We start from the raw sequence: 18471 nt of genomic DNA on the forward strand, positions 1-18471 counted from the left end.
AAAAAATAAATACGTTATAAATATASTTATAAATATCTACAAAATAAAAAAAGTAAAAAAAAATGTAATCAATAAAAGTTTTATCTAAATTACTTCAACTCTACCTCTTACCCACTCTCACGGCGAGCACTTCAACCTTCTCTAGTGCGCTCAAATCCATTTAAGACCAAATGTAGCACCTAATCTTTACACTCATTACCCCAGTCTCAAAATATTTRTATATTTTTTATGGCACAGCACACACACRCGGCATGATTATATTTACAGCTATTATTGAAATTACTTTACAAGTATGATTTTTCAACTTTTGCATTCACGTGTTATTAATGCGAAACAATTGAAAATCTGCCGCGTGTGCTTTGTTATTTTACGAATGAGAAATAATGATGACAGTAAACATGTATGTGTGCGCAATATTTTTAAAATAAATCTTAATGCATTCAATATTAAATGCATGTCAGCGCGCGCACGCACACACACATGCAAATATAGAATATTGTCGTGCTTGATTGCCTGTGGCACATGCAGTCACTTCGGTTAGTCGAAATRAGTGTCAACAATATTAATGTTAAATATAACAAATATAATGACAGCAATTATTCGACTAATTTTACTACAAATTGTAGACAAAAACAAGAAATCGACAAATCTCCAAAGCGCAGYCTGTGGCGCCTTAAGCATTGTGACGCTCAGAAGCGATTTGCATCGCAACGAAATGCTCGGGCACTTACAGCACGAATGTACGCCACTTGGGTTGTTGTCTGATCGATTTGGAATCGCTGTTATGTAAGGGTTAAGCAAGCGCTTTTAGCTAGTGATGTGTGCATATGGCGGCCGTAATGATGCATTGGCCGCCATAGTCTATTATAGCAGTTAATGATTCGAACAATTCGATTTCTATTTTAATATATTTGACGATTTTATTCTTTTTTGTTTAAAATTGTTGTTGGATTATGACAGCATTGGCTGGCGATGGCTGGCGATGCCTTGCGGCTTTGCTGTTTGATATTCGTGTTGCTTTTATTAATTGTGTCATTGATAGTTTTAATTGTGCGCTGAGGTGTTGAAGCTTCCAGCGATGAGTTATTGCGAATGGCAAATAAATCTACTATGATTAAGTGCACAACAATTTTGCACATAAATTCGATTTCTTCGTAATTTTTTTTTTTTTTTATAAAAGCTAGCAAAATGCTTGACCAAATAATTGACACACATCAGCACTGACACATCATCGTTCACCTTTAAAAGCACCATAACTGATCAGTGGCGAAAAATAATGAAAATTTCATCGAAAATTGCGCCACTTCCGCTAAGTTTGATTGAATTTGCCCCATATAAAAGCCAACTTTTAGGCGCTTAGAGTAACCGATGGGTTTTCAAGCGGCCACATAGCGAAGTGACCTTAATATAATATTATACTGCGGGCCACATTCTTTGATGCGCATTCAAGGATAATAAAAATGCACGACAGAGCGCCACTTAGATTAAAATGAAAGCAACAACAGCAAAACGGCTGCCTTAAACTCATCCACTACAAGCCACATGCTGCGCTGGCTGTTTAGTTGGTTGGCTATTATTCTCACATCCGGCGCCTATTCGCCTTCAATATGGCGCTAAACTACACAATCATTTGACCTTGAAACTCGGAAGGGTCAAAGCAATACTGTTTTTATGCAAAAAACTTCACTTACTTGATGCCTAGATGGCGCTATATTGGGATTGCCATTGGGGCCGCCACCGCCGCCATTGTATGCATTCATGTGGCCCATTTGCATGTTGGAGCCGGTATTCATGTTAACATTTGGATTGCCAGCCACTTGGGAGGCACCAGCGCCACCGCCAATGCCGCCGGCGCTATTCATATTKGTCGCACTGGGACTGCCGCTCCCGGTTGCGCCGATGTTGCCATTCATGTAGAGATTTTGCACATTGCCACCATGCATTTGATTGGCACTCATCTGCAAGAGGAAAAGAGTTGTGAGGAGGTTAAATTAGTGACAATGCATTAAAAATSTRATTTTCTCATTTATATGTTTTMTTGAAAGTATTGAAAAATTTGTTGAAATTTGTAATTTCTTGGTAAATATAATATTTAAAAATTAAATTTAAAATTTCCCTGTCCGTTTGWAGTTAGTTTGCAAAATTTTGCTATGAAAGGCCGACCACTTGGACCACTTGTTGTAGTGTAACCTGAATATGACAAGCTTTAACGCCTAAAAGCAATCATTTCATATTGAAATGTGCCAAAACAAAAAGGTGACATACTTTTAGGCKCGTATTTACTAAACTATTTTCCACGATAGCTATTTGTATACAAAACAATTTTAAACACAATAATAAATATACATAGCTGTCTTGAATTAGAAAACCTACTTTCTAACGTGCACGTGCGCCTAAAAGCACGCAACCCTCTTCGAACAAAGCCAACTAATCTATCAGCATAGCCCTCGCTTGTTATTTARCTTGGCATATTTCTACTCTCTACAAACACACAGGCTTACTTTGCTTACCTGCCCATATCCACCGGCCATGCCGCTCATATTATCCATCTGTTGTTGCTGCTGCAGACCACCACCATTAGCCGTTACCATATTACTATAGTTGCCGTAGCCGCTTGTCGTAAATTCCGAATTCGGGCCAAACGTATTCTTTAGTGTGCGCAATGTATCGGGCTCACCCATGGAGTATTGACCGATTGGTGGTGTGATGCCATTCTGTGCGCCCGCTGAGTTGTATATGGGTGGATAGTTGCCGTATGTGTTATTATTTTGTTGTACAGATTGTTGTTGCTGATGTTGTAGCTGCTGTTGTTGCGCTTGCTGTTGATGCTGCTGCTGTTGTGGTTGTTGCTGGTGCTGCTGCTGCGTTTGTACGTCGGGTAGTTGTGGTGATATCTGGCTCCCGGAGGCTGGCGCCCTCGAGGAGCCGTTGCCGGCGTTCATTTCATCATTTTTTCTGCAAAAGAGGAAGGAAGTGGAAGTTGTAGGTTAGAAATTTAYGTTATTTGAGAGTGTCTTTAAATACTTATGTAATTTGAATATTTTGAGTTGCGGCTKGGCAAAACTTTAAAACGTAAATCACTAAAAATAATATAAGAGTAACGTTTTCWTTGTTTTCATTGTCACTGCCGACGTTGATGACGAAGCTTCAAGTGATGTGCACTTCTAAGTCTTCGCATTTCCGCCGAGCCGCGTAAAGAGAATAAAAAACGTTCTATTTTTAGACTATGCAAATTCGTTAACGACGTAAAACTTAGCATTGACATGCGACATTSACAGGAAGCGAGTATTTGAGTTGCTAAATAGCTGCCAAATTGTAGCAGCCCAGCAGGAAATCAATTGCTTAGGCTTTGATTCTTTCAAAAGCTTTACCATAGTTCGACTTAATATTCGCATTTGAGTTTTAAAAGTTATTTTGAATTTTGAGTTCATATTTTYAAATTTTATAATAAATGTTTTATATATTTTTTATATCGAATTGCTTTTATATAAAAAGTATAGTACTGGAATTTTATATGTTCTAAAGAAAAMTCTAAGCAAAACGTTGTTAGAAATCTACTTTTGATTTTTGTTGTAACCTTGCGCACAATCAGATCAGTAATTGAAATTTCCTACAGGGTGTTTTCTTGTAGGCTGAAAAGACGTATTTTGAATTATGCATCTTGAGCAAATAAAAACTTTGTTTTGTAGTCTCGAATTTTGAAACTGAAGCAAGCTTACTATTAAATATATGATATTTATGAGGCTTTCACGCAGAGTGAGTACAAACAGAAAGGTGTAGCTGCTTCAAAAAAACCAAAAAAAAAAAAAAATTGTCGCCACTAAAATAAAGGTGCGTTCATATACGTGCGGCCAGCAGGCTGTAGTACAGCACCTGTCCTTCACTGGGTTTCCTGCATGTTTCATACATAGTTATATACGAAATACAAACGTATATATTTGTATACATGTATATATGGTATATACTAGCACATATTTGTATGAAAAATTCATTAGCAGACATCTGAGTATAATTTTAGGATATATTTTGTTGTTTTTGATGCGCTATAAAATTTCTTGATGTCGCCTTTCTGTTGGCCTGTATACGGTGTTTATCTCAAGGATGAGTTATCGCATGAAATTGTCGAGGCAAGAAGGCAAAGGAGGATGAATGCGAATAAGCCAGCAGAAAGACAACGAAAGACAGCCGAAAGTAGGTGCAGGTATCCAAATTGAGAAGCAAAAACAATGCGCAGAAATATGAAGTAACTAAAAAAGACCCGAATGTAAGCTGTACTTGTAAATAGCTGTGTGTGCGTATGTACATACAGGTGTATATAGGCGTACTTGTGCGCATGTGGACACTTGTGTGTAGCAACGTAAATGGCGCGTGTGGCTGTTGACAAAACAAACAACCGAGGCAGCGGCGGCGAAGGAGACAACAGCGACTTAAACACAAATACATACATACAAACACACATACACACACATTTTAGTGCATCCACATATTATAGATATTGCAATAAATTCGGCCTATATGGCTGTTGGTGAGCTGCTTGTGCATCTGCTTCGCGGCTAAGCGAAATATTTTCTTTGTTTTGGCATTCTCGCTGCTGTCGTTTACATATGTACATGTGTACTTATTTATTTATGACAAATATATACGTAAATATTTAAGCATACAAGTGACTGCGCAAAGGTGCACACACAGGAAGTCCATGCTCCTTTTATGGCTTAAGCATGCAAACATGTGGATSAGCGCCAGCGCACAAAGCGGTTGCTTCACGGAAGACAAAAAAATGACAGCTGCAGAGATGTGTCTGGTTTACAGGAAAAGGTGTTTTTTCTGCTCACCTCAGCTTTTTGCTTGTTGTGTGAACCCAAAGTTATGCGCTGGTAAGCTTTGTGGTGAGAAACATTTATTTTTTTTTTTGGAATTTAATTTAATTCCAGAGCAGAGTGTAATGTCAGAGAAGATGATTTTTACTTTAAATAATAGCTAAATGCATAATTTTTAGTTAGTATTGAATAACTTTAAAACTTTCATAATTCAACGGTAAAATACTGTTATTATTTTCTTTTATATTTTGAAAAAGGTTATTGAAATTTGAAATAGTCATAATTGCAATTATTTGAAAGTTAAAACGTTCAAATAGTAACCAGGTACGAACTAGTGAAAAATTAACTAGTTACGATTTCGTGTGCTGAGGGTTTTAATTTGTCAATTAAACTAAAAATCGCACATTAAGTTCGAAAATGTAACTAGTTCCCGACTAGGCCATAATGGACCAGTTCGTATTATAAGCACATGCAACAGCAAAGATACTTTTCTCGAATTTACAGAACAGGCATAGTTGTATAAATAAACCATTTTAACTAATAATATTGCTTTAGGTACATTCATATTTATGTGCGTATGCATGTATGTATGTATATATGTGTCATACATTTTGCCATGAACATACTACATTTGATTGTGCCACGCATCCCAACAAACCTACGCGAGTCCTTTTTGCGCCACTAGCATAAAATTTTGTTATTATTTTTTTTGATTTGCTGCTTTGCCACCCACAAGCATTTCACTCGCCGTTCKTTAAACAAGCTTCACGGCAGTCAATTGCGTTGCTACAATAAATGCCAAATACGCACATATGTATGTATGTATATACAAACACAAACATCGCATGAATGTGTTGGTGAGAAGGTCAACAGCGGCGCAGCTATTTAAGGCGGTGGGCGTTTGCCAGCAGAAAGCTCCTTGCTTGACGGACTTTGAATTTCCATTTTTATTCAATTTTACTTGTGGCGCGCAACAAGGCAGCCAAGGCGCCAGCGCGCAATTTACGTGAACCGTTTAATAGTCAGTCAGTTGGGTGAGCGGGGTCCATTAACTGGCGAAAGAGAGACAGTTACACGGCGGGAAAGTCAGTCAGTGGCAAAGTTTGCTGGCGCGAGACCACCTTGACATAATTTGTGTCTTTTGTGTAAGCTGTATACTCTTACATACATATGTATATAAAAATATATATGTACATGCATACATACATATATGATTATGGCAGCGGGAAGAGGTGGCAAGTGGCATTTAAAAATGGCTCAGTGCCACATTGAAGTGTGGCAGCAGCAACAATTTATGTATGTATGTGACTTTGTATTTGTATACACATACTTATGTATGCGTTGTTGTGGGCGCCTTTGTCGTATGCTGTCGTAAAGGTCATAAGGACACCGACTGCTTGCCGTTGCTGAAATTGTTGTTTTCATTGTTTTTGCATTTTATTGATTACATTTGTGTAAAKCTAACGTCTTCATGATTGCCAATTGCTTGAAATAGAAATACTTAGTTATATGAAGGCAAAGTTCTGCTGAAAGCCACTAATACTGTTAAAATTATATTTTCCAGTGAAATATGAGCTTTCGATTTCCATATTTATTACGCTATTTTCTAACTATTTGTGGTGTGCATGTATGTGTGTGTAAGTATATGACTCTGTGTGAGCGCTGCTTATAAGAAAATTAATCAATTAAAGGCAAAGTAGACTAAAAGCGTTTAGATGGTGGGTGAGTGCCAACATACATATGTATATACATACAACAATACATATGTACATATGTTTAAATATGTAATTATTAGCATGATCAACTGGTATTACCACTATTAGTAGCCATATTTCCATACTTTTATAAAGACATCAATACATGCATACATCCAATACATATGTATGTATGTATGCATATGCATGTATGTTTGGAAAGCTAGAGAAGTCACCGCACAGCCACTGATAACTGCATATACATACACTGTCATAAGTTAGCCCACAGTGTGTGCTGTAGAAGAGTGGGTGGCAACAACAAGAACAACAGTGATACATACATATGCAAAATTTAAGCACGTATATTTGACTATATTATATGCACATGCAAGTACATATGTATGTATTCGATTTAACGGTACTCTATGGCATTGTATGTGGCTGACATCAGTATTTATTGGTAGCTTTGTTTGACATAACTGTGTTTACTTCGAAACCACTCTGTCATTGCGTCAACCGTGAAATTTGCATACCAAACCCATACATATGTACTATATATACATATGTATGTATGTGTTTATATGCAACTCTAACTGAGGAAATTTACTACTGCCTATAGTTTTGTACTATTAACTGGTATAATCCTGTAAAGAAGGTAACTATATTGAAAAAAATATACATTATTTATTTTGAATATTAATAGTTATGAAAATTACTTTTTAAATTTTTTTAAATAAATTTTTGGTTATAAAATTGCTATTACTAATTGGGTGACCGCTCACAATATATATTAAAAGGAATTTAGACAAATTAATAATTAAAATTAAATTGCTTCAGCATCTCTTAAGATAATCCACTGCCAAAAATTTAACTCAAACAAATTCGCAAAAACAAGATTTACGATTGTAGTCAAAGGCTTATTTCRTTTCATAAAAATGTCTGCGAAAAGCCTTAATGTCGCAGGCTAACCAAATAGCAAGAGCAATAAAAAAYGCGAAAAATTAAACGCGCATCACATACGGTCAAATATATATTAGCACACCTCGCCACGACAAAGGCGACGATAACGAGCCGAAACAAATCAGAGAACACCGAAGACATATTCTTGCAAGTACTTTCGGGCATACATTTGCAAATATACATACAAATRCACAAGCGCACATATAGCAATGGTTGGCGAATTGATTTGACGTACATATAACGAGCAAACGTAAACGTACACAAAAATATAAATAAACGCGAGAACAACAATAACGAAAACTGTGTGGTGTGTGGTGTGTGGTGAGGTTTGGTGAGCCGATAAACGATCGCAAACGGACAAGTAAATTTAAGCGCTGATTTCGCCATATCATATGCAAATACCGACATACATACATACGTACTTATGTATGTTAGGGTATGTGTTTGTATGTTAAATTTGCACTGATKGCTGGTGTATGAACCAAAGGTAGAAATAATTAAGCATAATAAAAGCAATGAGACTGTCAGCCGAATACATGTGTGTATATACATATGTATGTGTATAGTATGTACAAAAATACATACATATTTATATGGCAACAAAAGTATGTATGTAGCAGCATAAAGCGAAACATTGAGAAAAATAAGAAACATTATATATGAAAGAAAAAAATGAAAACTTTTATGAAGTAAAACGCTGTGCAATGAGCGCGAAATGGGCACAAGACATACATACATACACACACATCTGCATACTCTTTTGCATACATACATACATATATGTTTGTACGTAATTTCTGCTTGCTTATGAGCAGAACGCGTATTTGTGTGAGTGGGCAAAAAGCAACGACTCAAATGAGAGCAACAGCGCTGTAGCATAAGTAGCAACAATAACAACAACAAGCGGCTACTAAAATGGTGACGAAAAATAATAATAAAACTGCCAATTGTTTCGAGTCGGCATTAAAAACAATGAAAGCAATGGCGGCATACTTCTAGATGTACATACACACATACACTCGTACACAAGCGTATACATACAAACCCACATACATACATACATGCCATGAAATAGCAAAAGAAATATAAATAAGGCCGGAAAGCGTGTGGAATGACGGCGCAAAAGCATTGCGAACAACCCAATGCAACAAAAACAACAACAACAATAACAACGAAACTCAGTAAGCTTTTGAAAAGTAGTAGCAGAAGACGAAGTAGAGAAGGAGGAGAAGGTTGAAGCGAAGACATTGTTGCGAAAAGAGACTGCGGCAAACTAACTGTAAGACGCAATGCAAGCAAATATGAGGTTATTTAACGTTTATGTAGAAAGCAAAAACAACAACAATTAGCCATTCTTGTNTGCGGCAAACTAACTGTAAGACGCAATGCAAGCAAATATGAGGTTATTTAACGTTTATGTAGAAAGCAAAAACAACAACAATTAGCCATTCTTGTTGTAAGGGAATAACCGTTCTGCCACAAGAGTAATGAGCGCATAAGTAAGTGAGCGGCATAAGACCGTAAGKWAAAGAAAGAAGTAGCTAGCGGCAAYAACAATAAAAAATATTTGCAGAAAACAGCAACAACAATAGTTATGATTGCACACACACATRCACAATGGAGCGCAAGCATTYATAAGCGCTTTGGCAGCAGTCAACCGCAAATAGAGCAGCTGTGCGCTCCATAAAGCTGAAAATGGAGCGTTTAACTGTGTAATTATATGCGAATACAAACACAACAAATGCCAATACAATTACAGCAAACACACGCAGGCTGCTGAAGCGACGCGTATGCAAAATCAGTAAGCAACAGCAACAGCAACAGCAAATAAGGGCATTGTGAGGCAAGTTGAATTGCTCAGCGCAGCATTGCAACAACAACACCAACAACAAGTGTACGGAGACCATTGGCCTGCCTGCCTCGTAAGGCGTTATGTTGCGTCCATGTCGGCACTTAAGCAGCGATAWCGCTCAAAATGCGTGTGCTGTGTATGTGTGTACATCTCATGAATGCGGAGTGATTGGCCGTTTGGCGACGCCGAAAATGTATTTGCCCCATAATACACTGCTGTGAACTGCATTGAACTGAATTATGGCGCATAAGTGAAATATTTATAACAAAGTATGCATGTGTCTGTGCGTCTTTTCGTATGTACGTTAAATGCTCGCAATAGCGAAGAGCTCGAGATTCGCTGCGTATGACTAATCAGCWGGCAGACGGAGTGTAAACACGAAATTGCGCAAAATAATTTAATAAATTATTAAAAAATTAATAAAAGATAATGATAAAAAAATTAAGAAATAATAAGCAAATAAGTAAAAATTATAAAAACAATTTTACAAAAATTATAAAAAAACAAAATTATATAAAAAAATAAATGAAGAACTGAGCTCATGTTCAGAGATTATGMATATTTTAAACGCATTGATGCTGCATATTGGAAAGTATGGTGAATTATAGTATCTTGTATATATGCATTTCAATGCATACGCGTCTGTATTTTTCTGAACTCTAGAATATATGTATTTGCGAAATTAAAAATGCAGAAAAATTTGCAAAAGAAATATCATGTTAAATTTAYACACCTAATGGCATTTATAAGCTTTTTGAACTGATTTGTTTGTTTACATATATTAATTTATTATGTACATGTATGTGTGTGTATGTTGCACTTTTTTATCGACTAACTACTAGCTTTGATTGTGAACGCAGGTGAATTAACGCTTTTATATGGTTTGATATGCAATGACGCTGTGATTTTCTGGCTAGATAAATACATACATACATACATATATTAAACAAAATTAAATATAATACATTCCCAATATAAGTTCATATTAACGCTTTTATCTACAAGCGCTTGCAGATATGAAAAAAATGCGTTCAAATCAGATAAATTTTCTTAAAAATATTTGCTTTATATTTGTATGTAAATCATTCATATGTAAATATTTGATATTAAAGAATTTATGTTATTTAAAATATTTTTGATATTTACAGAAAAAAAAAAATACTTTTTGAAATTTTATATTTTATAAAATTCTATTTGCACGAGCTTTATGTTCTGAAATTATAATTTTAATTTTTTCAAATGGTCTATTTTGTTCTTACTTATTTACATATTTTGCCAAGCGCTTACAGTGTTGTGACTTAGCACTTTCAGCTGGCATGTGTGTGTGTGTGTATGCATATGTGTGCTTAATGTTTATTTATATATGGGCACTTGCGTACGTTTGCCCATTTTGGTGATCGATTTGATTTTTTGGATCGTTTTTTGCAATACATTACCATATTATTGCGCTGTCGACAAGTCAACACGTACAAAATGCGCTGTGACAAAGGCACATACCTACGTCGGTATGTTTGKACATAAGTATGTATGTATATATATGCATGCGTATACACAGCTAAATGTTAAGTATACGTATTTAGACGACATAAGTGAATGGCCGCTTGGCCGGGGTTAAAATGGAGGTGAGTGTGCGCGCATGCGCTTGTCACTTGCGGCCTCAAACGACCTCCCTTAGGCAAACAGAATGCTACTGGCTTTGCAATAAATTGAAAATTAATACCATTTATATTATTTWTGAAGATTTTTTATACATGTGAAYTCATAAATGCACGTCCATACATATGTATGTATGAAAGCGCGCACAGACTTCAACTATGCAGTTGTCAAGTAATTATATGGCCTTTATTTGGTCAACCGCAGTTTGCTCAATTAAATGAGGGTACACACACACATATATACTACATATGTATTTATGTATACACACTCACTAGTATGCAAATGCCTTCATTTATGATTGACTACTTCACTACTAATCCGAGCGGATGGCAAGCCATATGGCCGATTGACCTTATTTGTGGTTGCTTTGCCATTTGCTACTGCTGTTTTGTACTTGTTGTGCGCTTTGTTGTTGGTTTGCATTTTTGCATTTGCTAAGAAATGGATAATTAACTGCATTTATGCATCGCACTTAACCTTACGGCATGTATTTGGTTGAGTGATGTGTCTAGCTTAGCACGCTTTTAGGATGAAGGCGTTTTAAAGTGTGCGCGGTATGCACAATTTAAACTTTCACCTCTTAGGTTCCCGTTTACTCTATGTATATTTCAATAATATAGTAATATTAATGTTTCGAGCTTTTAAGCTTTCACGGAAATATGTCTTTTACGTCTGCTGCAGTATTTAAAGGTGTGAGTGACTTTACCAGTGGTATATCTATGAAAATTAGGCATTGATTTACGTGTATTTGAAGCTTTTAAGYTTTCCCTATATCACGTATTTTTCCAATTTGAGCTAGAAAATTGTTTGTGCTTTCTAAAAAGCTTATATATACACAGAATAGTTCGAAATGTAAAACTTTCATTGGAAAGCATAAAAAATTGAATAAGAGCTTTTAGGCATCTAAGCTTTCACTAAGCTTAAAACARAACTAATTATATGAAGCTTATGCTTAGTTTGTGTTAATATGTATGAATAAAAACCAACGCGTTAACTGCATTTAAAAAAAGGAGCTTTACATGAGCTTTTTGAAAACATTTACGCGGAAGCGTATGTATGGCTTCAAATATGTTGCATACTCCTAAACAACCTTGTGTGAGAATGTAAAACAAAATAAATTTCGTAAAACATGCTCTAAAATACCTTAACCTCATGTAGGGGCTATTATGTTGAGTAATGCGTTGTTATGCGAAGTTATTAACACAAGCATTTTTCAAATAAAATAATTTGACATGAAATTATAAATTCATAAGCTATCAAAATTAATTGATTTACGCACATTTTTGTAGTTATGTATTCTACAGCCTGGGAAGCGGAATAATAAATCAATTTTAGGAGATGTTCATAGTACTTGAGTGCTTGTTGTTGTTTTCATTTTGATTTTGATTTATTGAAAGTGTGAATAAGAAATCAAAAAGTAAATACTATAACGCATACAAATGTGTGAATACATACAGACATCTTTATAATTGTTTATGTATTTGCGTCGGTGTGTCTGTACATTCGAAATCATTGCTGGCGAATAATTAACATAAACAAAGCGACGAACGCGACGATCGCGACGATAGCACCGATTGACACAACGCCAAGCCGACAAATCACCGCCTTGACAAATATACATGCGAGAACGCTGTGAGTTAGACTCAGGCACACAGGCAGCCATTCTGTCATATAGGCTATTGTCTACCACTGTATATACATATATATATATATACAAATATACATATATGTAAGTAGATSTTGCGAGTGCGCAGATTGTGCCTGTTAGATCAGCAATCAGTCAGTCAGTCACTAGTAGAATAGCTGTCAGCGCTTCAATGTCAAATGGCGCGCTGACTCCGAAGCTGCTAATATTTCTCAATGCACACACACATATTTACTTATATAAATCTACATACATRCATATGTATATATGTATCATTTATAGGTAAGTTTTTGTAGTTTTTTATTTTTTCATTGGTGATCTGTGCGTTTGTATGTTTGTGTACGCGGTGGGGTGATCGAGCGAGCAGTGTACGTGATCGCACACTTCATCGCCGCTGCGTCTTATTAAGTACGGATATAAACAAATTCACCTCAAATAAAATTTACTAAGCAACAAAAAGTCAAATCTAAGCGAACGAAAGCAATAATAAGCAGAGTAAAACGCAAAATGTTTTCTTGTACATAGATTTCAGCAGATATCTGTACATATTTACTTAAATATAACTCTTAATAATATATATACACGAGTATGTACATATATGTATATATCACGGTGTGTAAACATAAATATGTACACAGTATATAACAAGGTGCGAATTTTAAAAAGTCTGCGAATTAACAGCGAATAAGCTTGTAGACAACAACAAAAAAATCACATAAATATGGTGCCACGCTCTTTTATTGTACACATAATTTGCTACTTAAAAACTCGTAATTTTTTGTTTGAGTTGTGTTTATCAATTAAAACATAATATAAGCGATTTACATATATGCATATGTTCATATGTAAGTATATTCATAAACGAAGCAAAGTTTAAACTAAACTTCAAATTTCGAAGACCAAACAATTAATTTATGGAAATAATGATTATTTGAAAAAAATATTGTTTTGATAAAAAAAAATTTGCAATAAAGAATAAACAAATTTATTTGTAGTTGAAGCAAAAAAAGTAAATTTATTTGTACGATAGAGCAAGCACTTCTAACCTTATTTAGTTAGAAAGTTTTTTGATTTGCTTTATATTTTTAGGAGAGAATTCGCAGAATTAACCAAATTGTGTTTAGAAGTGAGCTTTCGCTGTTTTTGTAGCTGAGGAAGTTCTTGGAAAAAGTTACCTTAGTAAGCAAACAAGCGTCTCTAAAGAAACAAAATATATATTTAAAAATACTATTTTTTACAAAGTAAATGCGCCGATAAGCGCTAAATTAGCCTAGACTGCTGGAAAGCTTTACACTGAAAAAAAAAGAAATTCTTAAAGTCAGGTTAAAATTAATTTGAAATAATTATTTTATAAAAAATAGTTTTAATTAGTTTCAAATAATTAAAAAATTTGTTGGGAATAACTTTTAAATATTATTAATTTTAATATTTAATTAATTTTTTAATTATTATTATTTATTAAAAATTTAGTTTTGAAATTTCAGAAAAATTATTTTTTACTACTTTTAACTAATTTTTTAAGAAAATGAAATATTTTAACAATAAAATAACTTTTGCGAAAATTGTATTATTTTTTTAACTAAAATTGTTTTCTTATTTTTTTACAAGAATAGGTTAGGTTAGGTTAGATGGCTGATCAGAGATCGCACGTGGACTAGATGTAGTCCTTTGTGAAGTCATTGAAAATAGAACACCCGTGCTCGGACTTAAACTTAACAAGAATAAGACATAAATAATTAATTTTATATGAAAATTGAATGTTTTTTTTTCAATAACATTGCTCTTACGAAAATTTTAATTGTTTTTAACCAACACTTTTTTGTTTTAGGTTTTCACAAAAATAATTCATAATTACTTAATTCTGTTAAAAAAACATTATTCTTCTAAAAAAAAATTCATTAACGAAAATTTTTAATTTTTGTCCTACAATTTTCCCGTGTATTTTTCAGACGCAAAATAATTAAAACTAACTATTGTTTTTAGAAAACCCATATTTTTCCTTTTATGAAATAGTTAAATTCTTTACAAACAAAAAATTTTTGATGTGTTTTTCCAATCACAAAAATAGTTCTGAAACTTTTATTTTTTTTATGAAAATTAATTTTTTTTCTCAAAAGTTCGTTTCTCGAAATTTTTAACTCCTTTACTTTAATTTCTTTCCATGTATTTTCTCCTGCATTTGCGCAATTCACATGTGCATGAAAAGAAATCATGAAAACTACAACAACGACACAAAGGGCACGAAAGTTTCCGGCTTTTTACACTATATAAACTATCAAGGCGCATTAAACTAGTCCGAATGACAGCGGCGGCGGCGACGTAACGCGCTCATGTGCAAAACTGACGAAGGTGTTCGCGCTGACGTTCACAGCCAAAACACACACACACAGACACAAACACCTGAATGTTGTTATAAGCTGTCGTCGTTGAAGGTACACACATACGCTGTTTTGATTAGATATAAATTTCTTCATTGATTAGATAAATTTTAACCGACGACAAAGATAAATAAACAAATAAATACGTGAGGGAATGTACCTGCAAATACATTTGTATGTATGTTTGTAGATAAATAAGTATGCGTGTGTTTGTGCGAGATGAGTCTAGTTATTGTTGCTTAGTGCAGGTTATTATTATAAATATACCTATTGTCGAACAAATATTAGCATTCGTGGTGAAGAAAACTTGAGCGAAATGAAATTCGAAATTAAAAACATTTATACTCGTGTGCTTGTAAAAGTAGAAAAATCTGCTATTCCCGCTGATAACTTAATATGAAGGTAAAATCTATTGCATGAACAAATAATTCTGTCGGTGCAATGACGACAAGTGGCCTGAATGCGCGCACACAAACAAATTTATATATAACAGCAATGCATATCTGCATTTATACATGTGATTTTATATATAATATATATAATATATATAGTACGTGTATTTACGTATGTACGTGTATGCGTGTGTGGTTGTGTGCATGTGCCGCTACAAAAATATTGCATGCTTCAATGTACATTTCACTTATTTCAAGCTTTTTTTGCCGACGCGAAAATCAAATGAAAAATATTTTTTTGATTTTTTGTAATTTCTTTGCTGCTAGTCGCTTGCTAGATTTATTGCATTTGTGTTGTTGCATTTTGTGATTTCAGCAAAATAAATATATAAATAACTGCAAAGTCAATATTAGCAATTAGCACTTTGCGCCCGCTCAGCCGATTGCCGGTGTGATATTTATATAAGCGAAGCGAATATAAAAATTGAAATGAGAAGGATCGCTTGAAATAGCTTATTTCAAAATAATATAGACTGATGGTAGAAATGTAATTGCTGAAATTCTTAAATTTTATTGTCGTCAGTTTTTAATGCAGCAATTTAGAAGCCCAGTGAAGATGCAAATTTTGAGGTGAAATATTGTAATCTTTTTACTTGAATCTGTAAAAGCAAAATTTTGAAACTATTTTTGGGTTTCAATTGGAAAATTTTTTATAAATATTTTTATTTCAATTGGAAAATTGTTAGTTGAAAATAAAATTATTCCGAAAAATTACAAAGCATATATTTTTCTTTAAATAAGTTAGTAACATATTTTGTCGAAGTTTTTAAGTTTTTAAAATTTGTTTTCGTATTTCTGTGAAAAGCTTTTAGATCACTTTAAAAAATGTTCACATCGTTACTTTCAAATTAAGTTAATAATTTTGTTATTTAGTCAACAAAATAAGTCAATTTTGTAAACACGTGCATTGTTTTGTTGCTCATACGCATCGTTGTCCCCAACGAAGCAACAGCAGCAGCAGCGCTATACAATTTGATATCTAGTCGTTTTTGCTGGGTTTGGTTTGTATGCGTACGTATAGTTCTCTATATATATCGCTTTGCGTGTGTGTGCATAGCGGAAAAATATTGCGTGATAAATTGCGACGCAAAACAAACAAATTGAACGAAATTTCGTATAATCACAGATGGAAAAAAACGCATGCTGAGTTATTCTCATGGATAATGGCAGATAAACTAAACGTACGAAGCACTTGAAGAATGTATACTACTAATTACATATATGACAGGTATTAATTTATAAATATTTATATATTATATGTTATATAAATATATGTATGCGTTCATGTGTCTTTTATATACTCGTAGAAAGCTGGTTCACCATAAGAATAGTTATGGCTTTAATAATTCCTTTTACAGCTTAATTGAATTGAGCACGTCAAGTCCACAACTGAACTGCTAGTTTGACATCGCACATGTCATGTATACAACACTTGAGCAACCCTGCGTTATCACAATATTGATTTAAGGCACTTGAGGGCCGCCAATTACTTTAAGTATATTAACATGCAATTTGATTTTATTTTAGTTAACCTCCGTTAAGTTTGATATGTTTGACAAACACTTCAGCTGATGCCAAGTTGTCGAAAAGTACAGAAAAGCAAACAAAACGCGTGCGCAACCCTTATGCGCGGACCCAGATGAGCATAATGACATATGCAAATATTTTGAGAATCAAATTAATTTACACACGAGTGCAGGCGATATTTCCTCCCTTCGGCAAAGTGTGCGCAAAAATTGATGCAGAAAAGAAAATAAAAAGTAGCAAGCACGCGTTTAAAAGTCCACCACGCAGCCTCATGTGGGAGACAGTGGCGGCAAGGCACAGTATAGCAGACTGGGCGGGGCGGGACGGAAGTGAAGGGGGGACGTGCGAGCAAGCCGCTGGAGTGGGTGCAAATGCCGAGCACACATTTATTGCGTAATTGCGTAAACACGTGGCAGCCAGCTACCAGCAGCCGTGGTGCCAGCGGAGAGAGTGGAGGGTTGGAACGCTTTGATGTAGAGAGTAAATTGAAGAGCGAGGCGTTTAACAGCATTATGGAAATTTATTATATCATTTCCTTACTGAGTTTACTTGAATTTGTTATGCTGCCACTTGTGCTAGCACATCTTCGTCACTTATGTATGTATTTAAAAGCTTCTTTTATCTTAAACTTGTCCACACTCTTTAGCAATTGTTTAACTGTTGCCATGAATGACTCATATGAGCTTTGGGCTGTTTGTATGTATACTTTTTGTCGCGCGTGTAGCTTTTAGGCAGGAAATAGATAATGATAACGGAAACATTTGCAAAGGCGCACACATCTACCGTCAGCTGAGATTGGCTTGTCGTGTGTGTTTCAAACGCCAATTTAGTGTTATGTTCGGAAAAATCCCCAACGCGATGAATTGATGCTGATTGAGTTCCGATTTTTACTTTTCAGTTCGACATTGCTTGCATTCCGCTTTTCCGTTAATGCGAAATTAAACACTTTTATGCAAAATAAAAATCTAAAATGAAAACGTTGCCGTCGTGTGGCAACCCTCTTACATAGTTGAAAATCTATTTTTAAYAAACAATCATTGTCGAGCTGCGGGAGTGCGCAATTGTAATTATTTCGGCTGGAAGGGGTGAGAGAGGTGCCTCAAGGTGTCGATTCGGCACGTTTTGCCGAATGTTATTAATCACATGCACACATACATATGTATATATGCAGCTGTAAATCCGTGTAAATGAAATAACATCATTATCCAGCAATGTCGGTGGTTTGTTGCTGTTGCTTAGCATTTGTAAAATGTAAAGCCTTTGACATTCGTTAAGCGGTATTTAATTCAATGTGCGTAGCGTTTGATAGATCAAAGATTGGAAATTACTTTTTTATGAAAAACAAAAACGTGTCAAATAATTTTCGATTAAGATCTGGTCGATATGAGATTGCCAGCAAGATAGGGTGTGATGATGGCAGTCTACGTGTATTTTCATTGTTACAGCGGGTGTGCGAGTTTTTACGGACTTTTCCAGTATTTATTTTTTTT

General features: G+C 34.7%; 1 protein-coding gene across 3 annotated transcripts in view; it reads right to left on the reverse strand.

Annotated features, from left to right (window-relative positions):
• The window catches only part of LOC108969631 (zinc finger MIZ domain-containing protein 2), a 58586-nt gene that overhangs the window by 7382 nt on the left and 32733 nt on the right, over positions 1-18471 (reverse strand). For 2 of the 3 annotated variants that reach the window (XM_018934471.1, XM_018934473.1), the window contains exons 2-3: positions 2502-2955; positions 1692-1958 (exon numbers count right to left, since the gene is read on the reverse strand). In XM_018934471.1, coding sequence (XP_018790016.1) covers positions 1692-1958; positions 2502-2955 — 721 coding nt within the window. The remainder of the gene's footprint in view (positions 1-1691; positions 1959-2501; positions 2956-18471) is intronic. The other variant, XM_018934472.1, reaches the window with a different exon arrangement.

The sequence above is a fragment of the Bactrocera latifrons genome, unplaced genomic scaffold (assembly GCF_001853355.1).
Source record: "Bactrocera latifrons isolate USDA-ARS-PBARC rearing strain unplaced genomic scaffold, ASM185335v1 scaffold_26, whole genome shotgun sequence".
Taxonomy (NCBI): domain Eukaryota; kingdom Metazoa; phylum Arthropoda; class Insecta; order Diptera; family Tephritidae; genus Bactrocera; species Bactrocera latifrons.